The sequence below is a fragment of the Fundulus heteroclitus genome, chromosome 9 (genome assembly GCF_011125445.2).
Source record: "Fundulus heteroclitus isolate FHET01 chromosome 9, MU-UCD_Fhet_4.1, whole genome shotgun sequence".
Taxonomy (NCBI): Eukaryota; Metazoa; Chordata; class Actinopteri; order Cyprinodontiformes; family Fundulidae; genus Fundulus; species Fundulus heteroclitus.
In genome coordinates, this window is record NC_046369.1 from 29063379 (window position 1) to 29079288 (window position 15910).

General features: G+C 43.5%; 2 protein-coding genes across 9 annotated transcripts in view; both read left to right on the plus strand.

The window, feature by feature from the left end:
* The first annotated feature begins 13 nt into the window (after positions 1–13).
* LOC105928898 (cytochrome c oxidase assembly factor 7) lies at positions 14–3268 on the plus strand. Its single transcript, XM_012866430.3, has 3 exons — positions 14–512; positions 1331–1471; positions 2584–3268. The coding sequence occupies exons 1-3, from the start codon at positions 407–409 to the stop codon at positions 3027–3029; spliced, it is 693 nt and encodes a 230-aa protein (XP_012721884.2). The 5' UTR covers positions 14–406; the 3' UTR covers positions 3030–3268.
* A 3550-nt stretch (positions 3269–6818) lies between these two features.
* The window catches only part of ralgps2 (Ral GEF with PH domain and SH3 binding motif 2), a 109487-nt gene continuing 100395 nt past the window's right edge, over positions 6819–15910 (plus strand). For 4 of the 8 annotated variants that reach the window (XM_036141410.1, XM_036141413.1, XM_036141414.1 and 1 more), the window contains exon 1: positions 6820–7149. The gene's annotated coding sequence lies outside the window, so the exon portion shown is untranslated. Of the gene's footprint in view, positions 7150–7328; positions 7431–15910 lie in introns of those variants that run through there. The other 4 variants (XM_036141412.1, XM_036141415.1, XM_036141417.1 and 1 more) reach the window with 4 other exon arrangements.

Here is a 15910-nt window from a genome sequence, read left to right on the forward strand (position 1 = left end):
CCTGCAGAATGAGCCACTGAGCGGGAAATGCCGGAAGCCGAGCTTTCAATGCAAGCGACGTCTGTTGTTGACATATAATTTTTTTCCCCCGGTCGAAGCGACGGAACGGACAGTAAACAAAGGTCATAACACCGGAAGTACATTAGCTGCGCTGCGGAGTACGGAAGCCCGCAGAGGAGGATGGTTACGAAAGAGCCAAGGCTCCAGAGTTGTTTCGTAAAGGTTATCCGCCGGTAGAGGAGGGAATGTGAGCCGACTCTCTCTGCAGCATTATTGCTAACAGAACCCTCCTGGGTTTTTTTTCATGCTTTGGTGACATTTAAGCCGCTCGGTGGCAGAGCAAGGTCAAGCAGCTCAGCCTCCAGCGCGCGGTGGAGTGGTGCGGCTGACCCGCACGAGTCCAGATATGGCTGGTCTGATCAACTTTGAGGATGAAAAAGAGGTGAAGCAGTTTCTGGACAACCTGGGAGTGGAGTACAGCTTCCAGTGCTACAAGGAGAAGGACCCTGAAGGTAACTTTAAGGTGACCCCCGCGCTGTTCTCAGATCAGCGGTGCTGAAACGCGGACCTGAGCTCCGCTGCTTTATCTTCTTATCCTAATTTATGCTGTCGGAAGTTATTAGATCATCTGCTGCGTTAGTTCATATTGTTCTGCTGTTACTCACAGTTATGTCATAATTTGCTATGTTATTTTATTTTGAATTAAGCTATGCTATTTTCTATATATTATACAAATGTTATGTTATTTTACGTGCTATATTCCCTTTTTTTAGAGTTTTGTTTTTATGTTCCCCTAGTTTATTGATTTAATTTTGTAGTTATACAGTATTAGAAGTTTATTGTTAGTTGCATTATTTTAAGGCATGCTATTATGTTTTACAATGTGTTGTTACTTTATTTTGTTGTTGCCTTATTTTATTTTGAAAGCTTATTGTTTTGGGGTTTTTTTCAACCGCTGACTGGTAGTGTTTATTATTTTAGCATAAGTTATTTTCTTTTCTTATTTTATGTTATTTTGGGGCAATCAAAGGAAGGGGGAATTTAAAGAAAACAGTGAAATCGTTCTGTATTTCTGTGTCTGCGTGTTATGTTTGCTATGTGTGTCTCACCAAAATTCAATCGTGGTAACGCATGATGGCGATAAAGATTTTTGATTATTGATTTCCTTATCTTGTGTTGTTTTAAGTTATATTATTTTTTTGTCTATCATTTTTTATGCTATGTTGTTCCATTTAATGTTTTTTTTCCCCCCCTCCCTTCTGTGATGTATGATTGTGATGACATGTTGTGTTTGCCATTCGCTCACTAACTTTCTGATGCGTCTCCCTAGGTTGCCAGAGGCTAGCAGACTTTTTGGAGGGCGTGAAGAAAAACTACGAATCTGCAGCACAAGTCCTCAAACACAACTGTGAGACCAATGGACACTCGGAGAGCTGCTACAAAATTGGAGCTTACCATGTCACCGGCAAAGGTATTTAAACAACCCGCTTCTTCATGACGAATAAAAGCACATCCTCACTCTTGTTCGTGTGGGGTTTTATGAATCAGGGAACAATATCAATCACATTGTTTTAACCAGGTTCAAAAATGACTTGAATATTGCCTGCAGTGTGTTAAAACACACTGCAAAGCCCACACTTGTCTTCTTTCTTTTTTTCCCAGCAAAAATGTACACATCTTGCATCCAGGTGCTTCTAATCAAATTCCTTTTTTGTTAATTGATTATCATCAATCTTGGAAAGGATAAAACCGAATATTTCTAAACAATCTGATCAATCTGTTTGCAGCCAATGAGTCAACCTAGACCTACTCTGGGAGCAGAAGTGTCAATAAAGCTTTGCTAACATTAGAGATTCAGTTTTTCTTTCAGCTTTTCCAGTTTGGTTTAATAAATAATGACAGCGGAATAAGGTAATTTTTATCATGTACTGATATGTAACACCCTAGAACTGAAAGATGGTGTTCCCTTTTTCAGCAATGACTGACTTAATTTTTTTACTTTACATTTTTTAATCTGTTTTAAATGGCTTCGTTTTGCTTTCAAATAATAATGCATATGTAAAAAAGTTGTTTTTTGTTTATTTACCTTGCATTAGAGCGATATTTCATCAAATAAACCCGTTTTTTTTCTTAAAAGATAAACTCTTGAAAAACAAGTGCTGTAACCCCTCCATGGCATGTCTTGCTCAGACGATGAATAAATAAGAAACATGATTAGGAAGAAGTAGGTTTGTCAGGATATATAATTTAAATTGTGGTACTATGAATCCGACTTGTGGGTATTTACTTGTACAGTATATTCTTAATTTAATAAAGTCCTAATCTGTGGTCCTGATCCTGTTAAACACACAGTAAAGAGATCCAATGCATTACAGCTTTAACACATAAAGGATGTAGAAATGAACCTTGGGATGTTTATTTCTTGTTTTTCTGTATGGCCTAATGAAAATATACATTAAAGTACCTATGTTGTATTTATTTACAGCAACAAATATTTCTATTTTTAAAGCAATCTATATTTTTTCAGAGGCCTGGAATGAATCTCTATGCAAAGTCTCAATCTCTCCTGTATCTGTTCACCAGGTGGAGCCCCTAAGTGTCTGAAAACCGCCTACTCCTGCTTCATGCGCTCCTGCAACGCTGGAGGGAAGAAGTCCATAGACGCCTGCCATAACGTCGGTCTGTTAGCCCACGACGGGCGAGCCCTGGAGGGGGGTTCTGACGCCACGGTGGCTCGGGAGTATTACGAGAAGGCCTGCGCCGGCGGCTTCGCGCCTTCCTGCTTCAACCTCAGCTCCTTGTTCATTCAGGGCAACTCCAAGGGGCTGGCGCCGAACATGAGTCAAGCCTTTAAGTACGCCAACAGGGCTTGTGAGCTGGGACATGTGTGGGGGTGTGCCAACGCGAGTCGGATGTGCAAGCTCGGGGACGGCACGGAGAAGGATGAGAAGAGAGCCGAGGAGCTGAAGAATCGAGCGCGGGAGCTGCACGGCTTAGAGAAGGAAAGGCAGCTGAAATTCGGGGAGTGATTTCTGACGCGCTCTGGTGAAAATCCTAGTTTGATTTTTCTTCCTCCATCACACGTGTGTTGCTTCAGGCTGTCGGCTTGGAGTAAAACTGGATCGTCAAAGTTAAGGGATGGCAATAATGTGTCTTTCAATGCAGCTGTTTTCCTCATTACGGCCTGTGGGTGGTAAGATCTTCAGAACTTTGTACATTAGTGTGATACACCAAAAAGCTAATGTCAAAATAAATTGATCACACATTATTTTTGTGCTTCTACAATTTGTGGTCTGTGGTTGTTAAAACATGTGCAGATAAGGTGCTGTTAAGAAGCAAAACATGAGGTGTTTAAACCATACTTTTTCCAGAGTGAAAGGGTTCTGCAGCAATGACAATTGGTTGGACGCCTACATTTATTGTGGTTGTTTGCTAATCTACCAAGGTTAAACTGATAAACACCGGATGCCCAGCTGATAATATTTAGTTAAATGTTTTCCTGATAGGTTGCATCTGGACAACAGTTTCAGAAGCAGTCAACAGGTTTCTTGTTATAGTTCTGACTGGGTATGGAGTTCACTGCCTTTGGTTCTTGGTCGAGATCTTTTCAACTGGTTGGAGTTCAGGCACTGACCCGGCTTTTGGACATACAGTCATTTGAAAAAGTATTAACCCCCACCTTTTTTTTCCAACCTGTAGTTTAACTGTTTAAAATATTATGTGATGGATCTGCACAAAATAGTCTGAAAGCGAATTGAGAAAAATATGTTAAAAACAAATTAACAAAAATAAAGAAAATTGGCATGAAGCCCAACGTTCTGGTGCAACCAATTACCTTCAAAAGCTCCATAATTAGTTAAATGAAGTCTACCTGTGTGCAATCTAAGTGTCTCATGGTCTGTTGGTATAAACACAATTTTTCTGAAAAGCCCCAGAGGTCTCCAAACAAGTCAGGGTGGGAATATATATATATATATATATATATATATATATATATATATATATATATATATATATATATATATATATATATATATATATGATGTTTCCCCAGAGCAGGATCAGATCCATCATCTTCAAATGGAAAGCTCATGTTACCTCAGTATTCCTGCCAAGGGAGGGCCGCCCACCAGAACTCAGACTGGACAAGGATGCATTAAGCAGAGAGGCAGCAGAGAAACCAAAGGTAACCCTGAAGGAGCTGCAGAGCTCCACAGAAGAGACTGGAGGATCTGCCCACTGGACCACAATAAACCGTACACAAGTTATGGGACAAGTCTAGCCAATGTCCTAGATCTGCCTGTGTGGTTGCACTTGAAGTTCTGTGTCCCCCCACAGTCCACATCTGGTAAATCTCTCCTAAACTCTTGAATGCGCCTTGCTTCTTTTTGTAACCACACTTTTTCCTTCCACTCAACTTTCCACTGATATGCTTTGACAGCACTCTGAACAGCCAGCTTGTTTGACAATGACCCTTTTTGTGGCTATCCGTCCTTTCAGAGGGTGGCTGTAGCTGCTGTAAACACTTTCCCTCCATTAGTGTCTACACATCTTTGTTTTCATCGCCTTATGCATTACTCTAATTTCCTGAGGAACTGAATTTTGGAATTTCATTAGTTGTGAATCACAGCTGTTAAGACCAACAAAAATAAAGACTTTAAATATATCATTGGTACAGTTTTATATACGAGTTTCAGTTTTTGACTTTTAGGTAGTATTCTAATTCATTAAAATGCACCTGTATTGAACTTAAATTAAAGCACTTTCTTTGGAGCTGAACTAAGATAAAAGCAAATTAAGTTGCTTCTTCGGATCCCAAATCAATGACCAGCCAAAACAATGAAAGTGTTTCTCAAGTTTTGGTTTTCTACTTAATTTTGTAAAACATTTTCTTTTGTATGTTCTTCTTAACTTTCAAGTATCCCCCAGACTGGAGGATGGAGCTCAACTTGCAGCTGCCCACTTGGACAACTGGGAAATCTACACATGAGACAGTGAGAGAGCTATAGTTTCCAGAATCAGGTTTTGAAATGTAGAAAAACTGCACTAAAGCTAGATGGTACCAACATGGACACAATGGGCCTTCCAACATTACAATTAACCCAAACACACACACACACACACATATACACACACGAGAACTGGTTTGGGGATTGATAAAGCAGGGCAACGTTAAGCTTCAGGATTTAAAGAATTGCTTTTAGTCCTCCAATGCCTGGAGTTTGCTCAGTGGTGAGCAAAAGTATTCATCCCCTTAGCATTTTTCATACTTTGCTGTCGCACAACCTGAGATTGCTTGAGAGTTTGCACCATTTGATTACCAAACATGCCGACAACTTTGAACATTCATTTTTATTTATTTTTATTTTGAAGCAAACACTTAACAGCAATAAAACAATAAAAATGCATATATCTTAACCTCTCCACCCAATTTGAGAGCTCATCACGTCTTGCCTCTGGGATTTCTGCCCATTCCTCAAGGCTAAACTGCTAAACTGGATAGTTTTTATTTGTGAACAACAATCTTCAAGACTTACCACAGATTCTCAATTGGATTGAGGTCTGGACTTTGACTAGGCCTTTCCAACACATTTTAAAGCTCCATTTAAACCTCTCCAGTGTTGCTTTAGCAGTCTGCTTCAGGTCATTGTTCTGCTGGAAAGTGAACCTCCGTCCCGATCTCACATCACAGACAGACTGTCCCCGGTTCTGCTCCTGAATATCCCGTATTTATTACCATCATCTTTCCCTCGACTCGGACCAGTTTCCCAGTCGTTGCTGCTAAAAAACATCCCCCACAGCATGATGCTGCCACCACCATGTTTCACTGTGGGGATGGTGTTCTTAAGGTGATGGGACGTGTTGGGATTTCACAAGACAGTGTTCTCCTTGGTGGCCAGAAAGCAAAATTTAAGTCTCATCTGACCAGATCACCTTCCTCCATACATTTAGGGAGCCGCCCATCTGTCTTTTTGCAAACCCAATATGTGCCTTCTTATTTTTAACACTGAGTAAGGACATTTTCAGGCCACTCTTGCATAAAGTCCAGCTCTATGGAGTGCCGATAAGTCACACCTGGGCGTGCCATCTGCTGGTGTTGGTCCACTATGTTATATATCAGGTCCAAAGGTAGGGCTGCCATTCATCCTGAAATCCTAAAAAAAATAGGTTATGCTTCCCTCTGCTGACAAGAGATGTCGATTTAACTTTCCAACAGTGCTTGGCACCTGTTCACACTGGAAAGAAAAGAAGTCACACTGACCTCTTTGGGATCACCTGATTGGCCAGACACCTTAGGACCAGAATTATATAAAGGCCATCTAGGTTTGCATGTCAAGCAGGCAGGATAGTGGTAAGACCATAAAGTTAGGAGGAAGATGGGGGACAATAGTGACAGCGTGAATGCTGCCAATAAAGCCCCCTTCATATCTCACCAAAGCCAAAGGCTTATTGTCTCTATGTCCAGATCAAGTATTGAGTGCATATACCTTTGCAGTGCGTGATATGTCTGTGACTGTGTTCAACATCCTTGTTGAATACAGAAATGCTCATACGTTATACAGTATAATCATCATCAAAATCATCAGAAATATCTATTTGAAATATACCACTCTGTTTCTTGGTTGTTTATAATATGCGTGATTCACCTCTTTTAATCGTGTTTTTCTGACTATACTGTAGCATTTTTGTTTTTTTATGCTACTAAACATTGGGCATTACCTCTAGCGACCACTAGAGGGCGGCAGAATCAAACACTTGAGCTTTGGCTCTCGTTTCAAATCACACACTAGACGCTTTCTGTTGCAGCCCGGCCACAACAATAGACAACGAGAAACGCGGATCCCATCTGTCAAACCGACACTGTGCTAGTCTACAATGATGCCGAGGGGGACAAAGGATCTCTGTACTTAAAGGCACTAAAAGGCAGGTCTGCGGAGGATGCTGGGCAGCCTGCCCCAGTTTGCACCCTTGGAAGCTCCGCCCGTCCGCCGTGCGCCTCCTCAGCCCTCATTCAAAACACAACACAGCTGTTGCGAGGCGCGCTGTTGTGCTGCGGAGCGTCGTGGTGTGTAACGACCTGCGGAGCGCCGTCCTCTGATGTGCCCGCTGGAGGAGAACCCGCAGACGGAGGGCGAACGCCGCGTTTCGGTGAGTTGCAGCGGACCGTGGCTCGGGGACAACTTGGTTCTGCTGACCCGCATCGTTCGCTAACACCCCCCCCCCCCCCCCTCAATCAGACGTCGAGCTAGCTACAGCTAACGCGACGTTAAATCCCCACGGGCGGATTTGGGTGTGTTTGTTTTCATGCACAGGATGCTCCTGTTTATAGAAGCGTGAATGCACGACGTAGGCGTGATGGGAGCGAGCCGCTTAATGTAGGCATGGACTCTGGGGTGTTGCTACGCAGACTGTGGACGCTGGCTGCGGAGGTGTGTTAAAGTCTTTATTTTATTTTATTCCCCCCCACACACTCGGCCCTGGTAAGGATAAAACAGCCGCTCCGCATGCAGAGGGAGGTTGCAGAGAGGGGTTTTGGTCTGATGCCAGCAGTAAATCATGCGCCACCTACACCCCCCTCCCTCACCCCCCCATCTTTCTTCACAAGCTAGCGCGTCGAGCTAGTTAGCAGGTTTGCGACATGCTAACACGGAGGCGTGAAAACAGCAGCGAGCAGGCTCCGGGAGTGTGCCTCGTTTCGGGTTTTATTTCCCCCCCTTCCCCCTGTCGGTGCATCTCCAGCGGGCGGCTCACAGGCCGCCGAGTTAAGGCGGAGCAGCCAGTCCGGTTCGCTCCGGGACAGCTGGCTGCTAGCAGCCTCGGTACCTGCTGCTGGTCCTTAGGAGAGCGAAGCAGCCCCCCCCCCCCTGCGCAGACAGCCCCCCTCCGGGGGAGCGCTCCCTGGGTGTGGCGGGGCGGACAACCCCGGCTTTAGCTGTAGCATACCGAGGGGAGGGGGGCTTGCATTTGGGATGGGGGGCTAGAAGCCGTGCTTTGACCTTGTGTTCGTCTGAAGTTATTTGGACGGACGAAGCTGTGAAGTCTGACCCGGCAACATGAAGATGTAAAAGTTGATTCGTTTGTTTCGTGGATCCCCCCCCCCCCCACACCCCCCCACTGTGGGACAGGACGGGGGCCTTTCTATTGTTAACACCTCTGCGCGGCCACCGATGTAAACAGAGTCAGAGGCGGCATCTGCAGGTCTCCCCACGTGAAAACCAGGCATTTATTTAATGGACCTCTGATTGGCTAGAGATCAACTCAAAGTAGCACGTTCATGGGAAAACCTACATGGGTTTACATAAAAAAATAAAAAAATAAAAAAAAATCTGAAGACATCTGGTTGAGTTCAGGACGTCAGTCATTACTTGGAGAAACATCCTTGTGCTGCAACTCCAGCTGCAGGTCTTTACCAGCTTTGCGCATCCAGAGATCAGCATTTTTTCCTCCCATTCTTTGCAAAATAGCTTGTGCTCAGTCCAGCTGAATGGGGAGCATCAGTGGGAACATCGGCTTTTAGGTCTTTTTGGATCTTGATCTCTAGAGTTTTTGTCGTTGTAACACATAAATATACTTTGGTCTAAACTACTAGCTTGTAGCTCCGGCTGTAGGTTTGACTCGTCCTGCTGGAAGGTGAGCCTCCCCCCTCAGGTCTTTTTTAGCCCCTAGCCTGCTTTCTTACAGGATTGGTCCCATCTTCCATAATTCCCGCTAAATAAAAACATCCCCAAAGCATGATACTGCCGCCACCTTGTTTCTGTGAGGGTTAATTTTCCTCCACTCGTAGCATTTTACATGTGGACCAATGATCTCAGATTTGGTCTCATTCAGACTCAGACTTACTTTAATGATCCCAGGGGGAAATTACTTTTGTTACATGCTCCAGAATACACACACACACACACATATATATATATATATATATATATATATATATATATATATATATATATATATATATATATATATATATATATATATATATATATATATATATATAATAAACATTCCACACAAGGTAGTACCATATCACAATAGTCATATCACTTCATCTCCCACATGTGAGCTGCATACTGCACATAGAACCTCTTAGGAGTTTCTTTACAAAAATAGGTTTGTTCTTGCCACTTTTCCAAAAAAAAAATAAACAAAAAGTAAAATAATTGTAAGTGCAGGACTGTTAGTTGTCAGCTGAGGTCTTTGTAGAACAGCTGGATTGATCAATATCGATCAGTTAAGACAACTAGTTGTAAGGCCTTTTCCATTTTGGGGGTGATACAAATGCCTGCCGCCCTGTCCATATTGTTATTTGTGAAAACCTGTGATAACCGTGTAGTATTTCCTTTACGCGCTACATTTATGCATATACCTTGTGTTGATCTGTCACATAAAATGTGAGCAAAACACCACAGTGGTGGTTGTAAAGTGACAATGACATGTGGAAAAAGTTCTAGGGGGTACGAGCGCTTTAGCAAGACGTAGTACGTGGATATCTGTCTAAGGTTAGCTTTCCTTTTGTTTGTTTCTCTTTGACTCGGCTTGAGGGTCTGCAGCTGAGCGGTCGGAGCGTTATATCAGCCGTCATAAACACTCGGCCTGCGCCGCCCTGGCTGAACTTGATTTTATCCGTCGGTGTTTCCTGATGGCAGCTCAGATTATTCAGGGAGTGGAGTGGACTCTTGTTTACCTTTGGCGGTGATTTGTTATCGTGGTGAATTTGAGCAATTGAAATACACTATAATGTGAAACAAACCACCCATGAAGCATTTTGTAGCCGTTGTATATCCAAACACCACCTCTGTTTTCTGGATCATAGCTGTAGATGTCATTGTGTGTTTAAAGGAGCTTCCCTAAAGTGGGCTGCAGGGTAGAATGCTCCTGCGGCCCTTTTTTCATCGTCCCATTCCTTCTCGGCCTCGCACACAAGCAGCCTCTCTTCTGTGACTTTGAACGTAGCTTGCTTTTCTCCCTTCTGGATTTTTTTTATTTTTTTTAGTTTCTAGAGGAATCCAGGAATGTTACATTTTGATATTTAGTATGGCTGTGCGAGTCTGCTGCTCTCGACGCTTCACATATGACCCAGAGCTCTCGGGTTCAGTCTCATGACTAGCGTGCCTTGTTGCAACGCTGTCGTGTTATTCAGAAGAAGCCGATACAATCCCCCCCCTTTTCTTTAAAATGACTGTCTTCCTTGACATTTAATGATGCGCAGAGCACTTTTAAAAGCATTGATATTTCAAGTGCCTAGATAAGGTCGTGTTTAAAGGGGACATATCATGCTTTTCAGTTCTTCAATTTCACATTGAAATCATGTGGTTCATATAAAGTGGAACTGATATGCTTTGGACTGAAACGTGTTGATTGTTGCATGACTTAAAATCTCGGCCAACGCTTGAAGAGCTAAATGGAATCGTTTAGGTTTCAAAACAACTATGACATTGGGTAAAGGAGATGGCCACAAGTTAAACTCCTCCCGGCCAGTAGGTGGCGCACTCGCCCGCTCTCATCCCTGCTGTACTGTTTGCCAGCCGGCTGCCAGGTGCATTAGCATAATAGTTAGCATTAGCAGACATTTAACTTGTCCAGGAGGAATATATCAACCTCCGCACGGCTTCTTAGCCCTTTGCTTCCTTAACTCTGCACCAACGCTCAAAAGCTTGGCCGATGTTCACTCTGGTTTTGCTGCCTTTTGTCGAGAGAGAAGAAGTCTCTAAGCTACTAAGATCTGGCAACCTGAGCTCCGTCTCACATGACTTCACCCTCCTATTCCTATTGGTGCAGAATCATTTTGCGTCAATGTTGGCATCGTAACCACAGGTAAATATTTTTATAGTTAGAACCCGTCAAAATTTCTAAAACAATTATTTCTATACTATATATTTTTCAGTAAAAAATATTTAAAAAAATATGTTCTACGGATGTATTATTTTTGAAAAATGTGTCGTACTGATGAAAAAGTTGTAGCTATAACCTACATAACCTTTTAAAAAATGATCTCCCGTTGTCTTAAAAGAATGCAAATGCTACATTTTGGTGAATGCTACCGTGAGCGTATTGGTTAAGATTAACATTCAGTTAGCAGAGCTGCATTAAAGAGCGCTGAAATAGCCCACCACATACTGCATCCAGGCAATCCTTTGCTATGGCCATGCTGCACACACTGACTTTGTGTTTACTGTATTATTCAATATGATGCACAGCTCTAATCAAAATGGATGCGCTCTCCACAATGATATACGGTACATGATACAGATGCTGCTGCTTCAGGTCAATGTAAGGGATTTTTAGTATCGGAGGTAGGCCTGCTGCGTCATCAGATATTTTAGTGATCAAGTACTCTGTGGAATAATCCCTTAAATAAACCCTAATAATTGGGCTATTTGTTTGTTGTTTAACTTTTAATCCAACCAAATATTGTTGATTCAGTATATTTTGCTCTGTAGTGCATTGCACATGCTAACTAATGTAAGAATGTAAAGATTACGGAATGCCCCCAGGTCTGCTGGAGTCTAAAGTAGCCCCTACTGGAGAGTATGGGGGTTGTTGTCGTATTTTACACATCTAGATAACTATAGGAAAGGAAAAATAACTTTGAAAATACTTTATATATCCATTTCTAGATATTGGGAGATAATTATTTGGCAAATTGCTATGCGCCCTTCCTTCCTTCCTTCCTTCCTTCCTTCCTTCCTTCCTTGATTTGTTTTTTCCTGTTTCTTATTTCCTTCATTGATTTGTTTGTTCGTTATAATACCCTTAATTAACCAGATAGAACCACATTCCCTGTGTTTACATGCACAACATTTCACAGATTAAAATGTATTCAGATTAAATTATCGGATATTTCCGTTTATATAGTCACACAATCAATTAATCCAATCATAATGTGCATTTACACGCACCTAGCTTTATTCAGAATAGAACTGGTAGTTATCAAATTCCCCTAAAAACACAGAGGTGCTTCCGTCTTTGCTAAACTACAGAAATAGCAAACAAAGCATTATTATACGAGTTCTTTTGTCTTCTGAGTGCCCAGGATGGACTTGGATCAGGCTTCTAATTACGGTTGAAATGTTACTGAGTAAGCAGCGATTTTTGAGCTCTTTTATTATTTCGAACAGAAAGGTTGTATCGGGAGCCCCTGACAGTTTAGCTTCCCGACATATTTCTACCACTCGCCCACGCGGAAATACGTCACCTTTACGTCATGCTCAATCAGGTCAGTTTGTCACACTTGAGCCTGACAAGTGTTTATATTCACATTAATCGGATTATCAATCGTCATAAACCACCCGTCTAATTCGGATTACAATTTATTCCGATTGCGCTTAATCCGATCAACGTATTGCGATTGGCTTGTTTACACGACGCTTCTTTATGCCGATTGGCCCTTTGTTCCAATTACTTTTGTCAATGTAAAGTTAAACGTAGCTAATGAGATTTAAAATGTCTCTCCTTTTTTTTCTTTCCAAGAGGGACCTGGCAAGATGGCGAAACTATATACAAGTATCGTCTTTTATGCAAAGACACACATTAATCTGGTTTTAGGAGCATAAATGCCTGAATGAATACATTTGAAATAATAAAAAACATGGCTGACTGTCAAAAGCAGTTGCAGTCCATTCTTCTTGACGGTCTTTCAGCAGTTCTTCCTTTTTTTTCCTTGTTAGCTTTAATTCCTCTCGAATTTTGTTTCCTTTCCTCAATTAACGTGCTTTTGTCGTTTTGAATTCTTTCCTGTGTTTTTTTTTGAAGGTGTTGGTTTTAAAGCCTGTCCTCCACAGACACTATTATCTACTGTAAATTCCTAATGAACCCTGACATTAATCCATCGAAATAGTTCCCAGATGGATTGCTTACGCCGCTGACTTGAGTCTGGGAACGTATTGGATGTGAAGGCTGCGGAGCAACGAGGTGACCTCTCACCTTCTCAGGTAATCAGAGCAGCGGCCAGTCGGAGGGAGGCGCCCACCGGTAGCAACGTAGCGCACCTCCTCCTAATCCCGCCGGTGCCTAATGAACGCAGGCCCATCTGCTCAGGGCCGCGGTGTAGCTGCTCTGTCCTGGGCCTGCAAATGTGATTAGTCGGAGATTACATCTGTGCGTGCGTGAAATGAAACTCCCCTCTCAGAATCAGAGCCGTTTGTTTACAAGAGAACCGGATAAAGCGCCGGAGGGCCTCTGCGTCATCCAGCGCAGGCCCTGGTCTCTCTCAGATCGCCCCCCCCCCCTCTAGAAGATGTGTTTTTTTTAACATCTATGTAGCGACTCAATGCACGCGCACGGCCGCGGACAAGCCGTCTTCTTGTGGGGCGCTATAGATAGTCCACAAGCCTTTTTAGTCTGCGTCAACCTTCATCTCTGCGTGACCTCCAATCAGGGCCGCAGCTCTGTTGCCACGGTAACTTTATGCGCGGGTCTGGCACGTCCATTCAGCACAGATGGAGCTGCGAAGTCACATGTCGTCACACGCTCTCTCTCTCTCTCTCTCTCTCTCTCTCTCTCTCTCTCTCTCTCTCTCTCTCTCTCTCTCTCTCCTCCGATGGCTCTCCTCCTCCTCCTCGGCCCAGCCAGAGCGGATCGGTGTGTTTCCGCTCGCTGTGACTCCCAGTGGGGGATCCACAGTGGGGGATCCACAGGGCCGTCCCGCATCTGCCGCCGCGGGGGTCGACCGGTTGTTTTGGAGCATCGATGAGAAGTATTGTGGGTGATTTTTGCGTTTAAGGGCTGGCTCGGCGGCTCCTAACACAGCCGGGGGTGGGTTGAAGTGGGTAGATCAGCTGTGGGCATCTAGACGACGCTGGGTGTCGTTTCTCAAACCTGCGAGGCTTGCACCGCGTTGCAGTGTGCAGACCGAGGCGCTTGCCTTTTGACTCACTGCGACGTTTGAGGAAGTGACGCTTACGCTCTCTCGCTCCCCCCTCATTGTGTGCGTGTGGGCCATGCGGTTCCTGTTGTGTTGTAATCTCTGCCGCCGCCGTTTAGGAGAAGTAGAGGCCGCCGAGGGACGAGAGGCGGCGTGGTAGCCAGACGATGCACAGAGGGTCAGAGGGCAGGGAGCTGAATCTCAGTCACCCACATGCTGAATGGAAGTGTTCAGCAGCAGGAAGAGAAAAAGAGGCCTAAAGCTTTGATTTGAAGCTTTTTTTCTTTTTTTTTTCTCTCTGTATTGCAGTCATGAAATCCTGCTGGAAAATGAAGAAAGAGGCAGTGTTTCATTTGACAGTGGGGAAAACGGTCACATGTTAGGCAACAAGTATTTACCGCAAAGTCGCTGAAGGCACTGTTGCTGCTGCCTGTACAAATTGATTTATATGAAAAAAAGCACTTTTAAAAATGGTGTGCTTTACTTTTTATTTATTTTTTATTTTTTTTAAAGTTAATCAGTGTTTCCAGGAATGCATAAACCCATAAATGTTTACTTCCCTGGGATATAAACTAGAACATTTCTTTAAAGCTCTGGGTACCTTTCCATCAGGCGCAGTGAGCAGGGTAAGATTTGCTTTTGTTTTTTGTGAAATAAAAAATCTCTGTGGATTATACTTTTAAGGGAAAGCAGCAAACTGCGGCCATGGAGGGAGCAAGTCCCAAAAAACACCTTTTTAAAATGATGTCTGCATTCGTTTAGGATCGATGCCAGAATAAAAAGCGTCTTTTCTGTCTCCCACCATCACAGACGTTCTCACCAACGCTACAACCTAAACCACGTACTTTGGTCAGAGGAGTCTCAGACGGAGTGCCTTGGACGAGCATAATGTTTGATCCGTTATTTACGATGTGAACAGGTGTTTTTCTGAGCCGTCTTTAAACGCCTCACATGCGAACACTGCTCATCGATCAGAGGGGAGCAGTGCTTCGTATCAGGATGCTCTGCAATCGAAAGGCAGAGCATCCTGCAGAAAACAGTCCGCCCCCCCCCCCCACCCCCCCAAAATAAAATGTGTATGTTGAGTAAAGCTGTTGCCTGCAGATAATGTTAGCTAAATGCGTTTATACATGCCAGTAAATCCTGCTAAGCTAGCTAAGAAGAAGAATGCTATTGTTACCGATGTTAACGTCCCTTGCTGGTTAGTTCATGGTGTAGAAACACAATCCTCTTTAGTCTCTGCATGGAACCCGTGCTCCCTGTGGCTTTGCACGTATTCAAAATAAATCTTTATTGACACGATAGAGCAGAGTCAGGCAGAGCGGAGGCCGGCAGCAGGGGCCGATGATGCTGGTTCTTCACAGGTGAGAGGTTCCAGCTTGCTGAGTAGAAGGTATCAGGAGAGATTGAGTCTCATTCAGGACTTCCCCCTGGCTTCATTTCATCCCAGAGGTAGTAGGGCTGTTATGCTTTTACAGTCACAAAGCTCCTTTAAAGACGACGTCACAGCTTGCAAATAAAACACAGAGACCAGACCTTCATTCCCCCCTGGTTTTAAAAATGCCATTACACGCTGCATCAGAATGCCTTGATGACAGAAATCAATGAGACTGGATGGGTGGATGTGCAACTGTCTAATGTGCTGTCAACTACAGCAGGGGAGCGTTTCCTCTTATTTAGCACATGGATTTTCCTCCTGCCAGGATATCCACTAAGCCTCATGTTGCCTCTAATATTAACATGAATGCAAGACGCTTTCCATCCAGACTAAGAGTGCTTGTGTTGGTGAATGAGTGAGCAAAAGTGTATCATTTATTACTTGTTATTGAGTGGACTGGCTTCCACGTGGAGAGTTACAGACAAGGTCCTTAGAAGAACAGAATATTCTTATTTCTCTGATGGTGGATAGGGGGGGGGGGAGAAAAAAGAGTGCATGTTTTTTTTAATTGTTCCATTTACAGAAAGATGAAAATCAGGGTTTCAGATTTAATAACCCTGTCCCTGAGCCTGCCATCCACACCACAGGGCAGTTTCAGTTTTTATTTG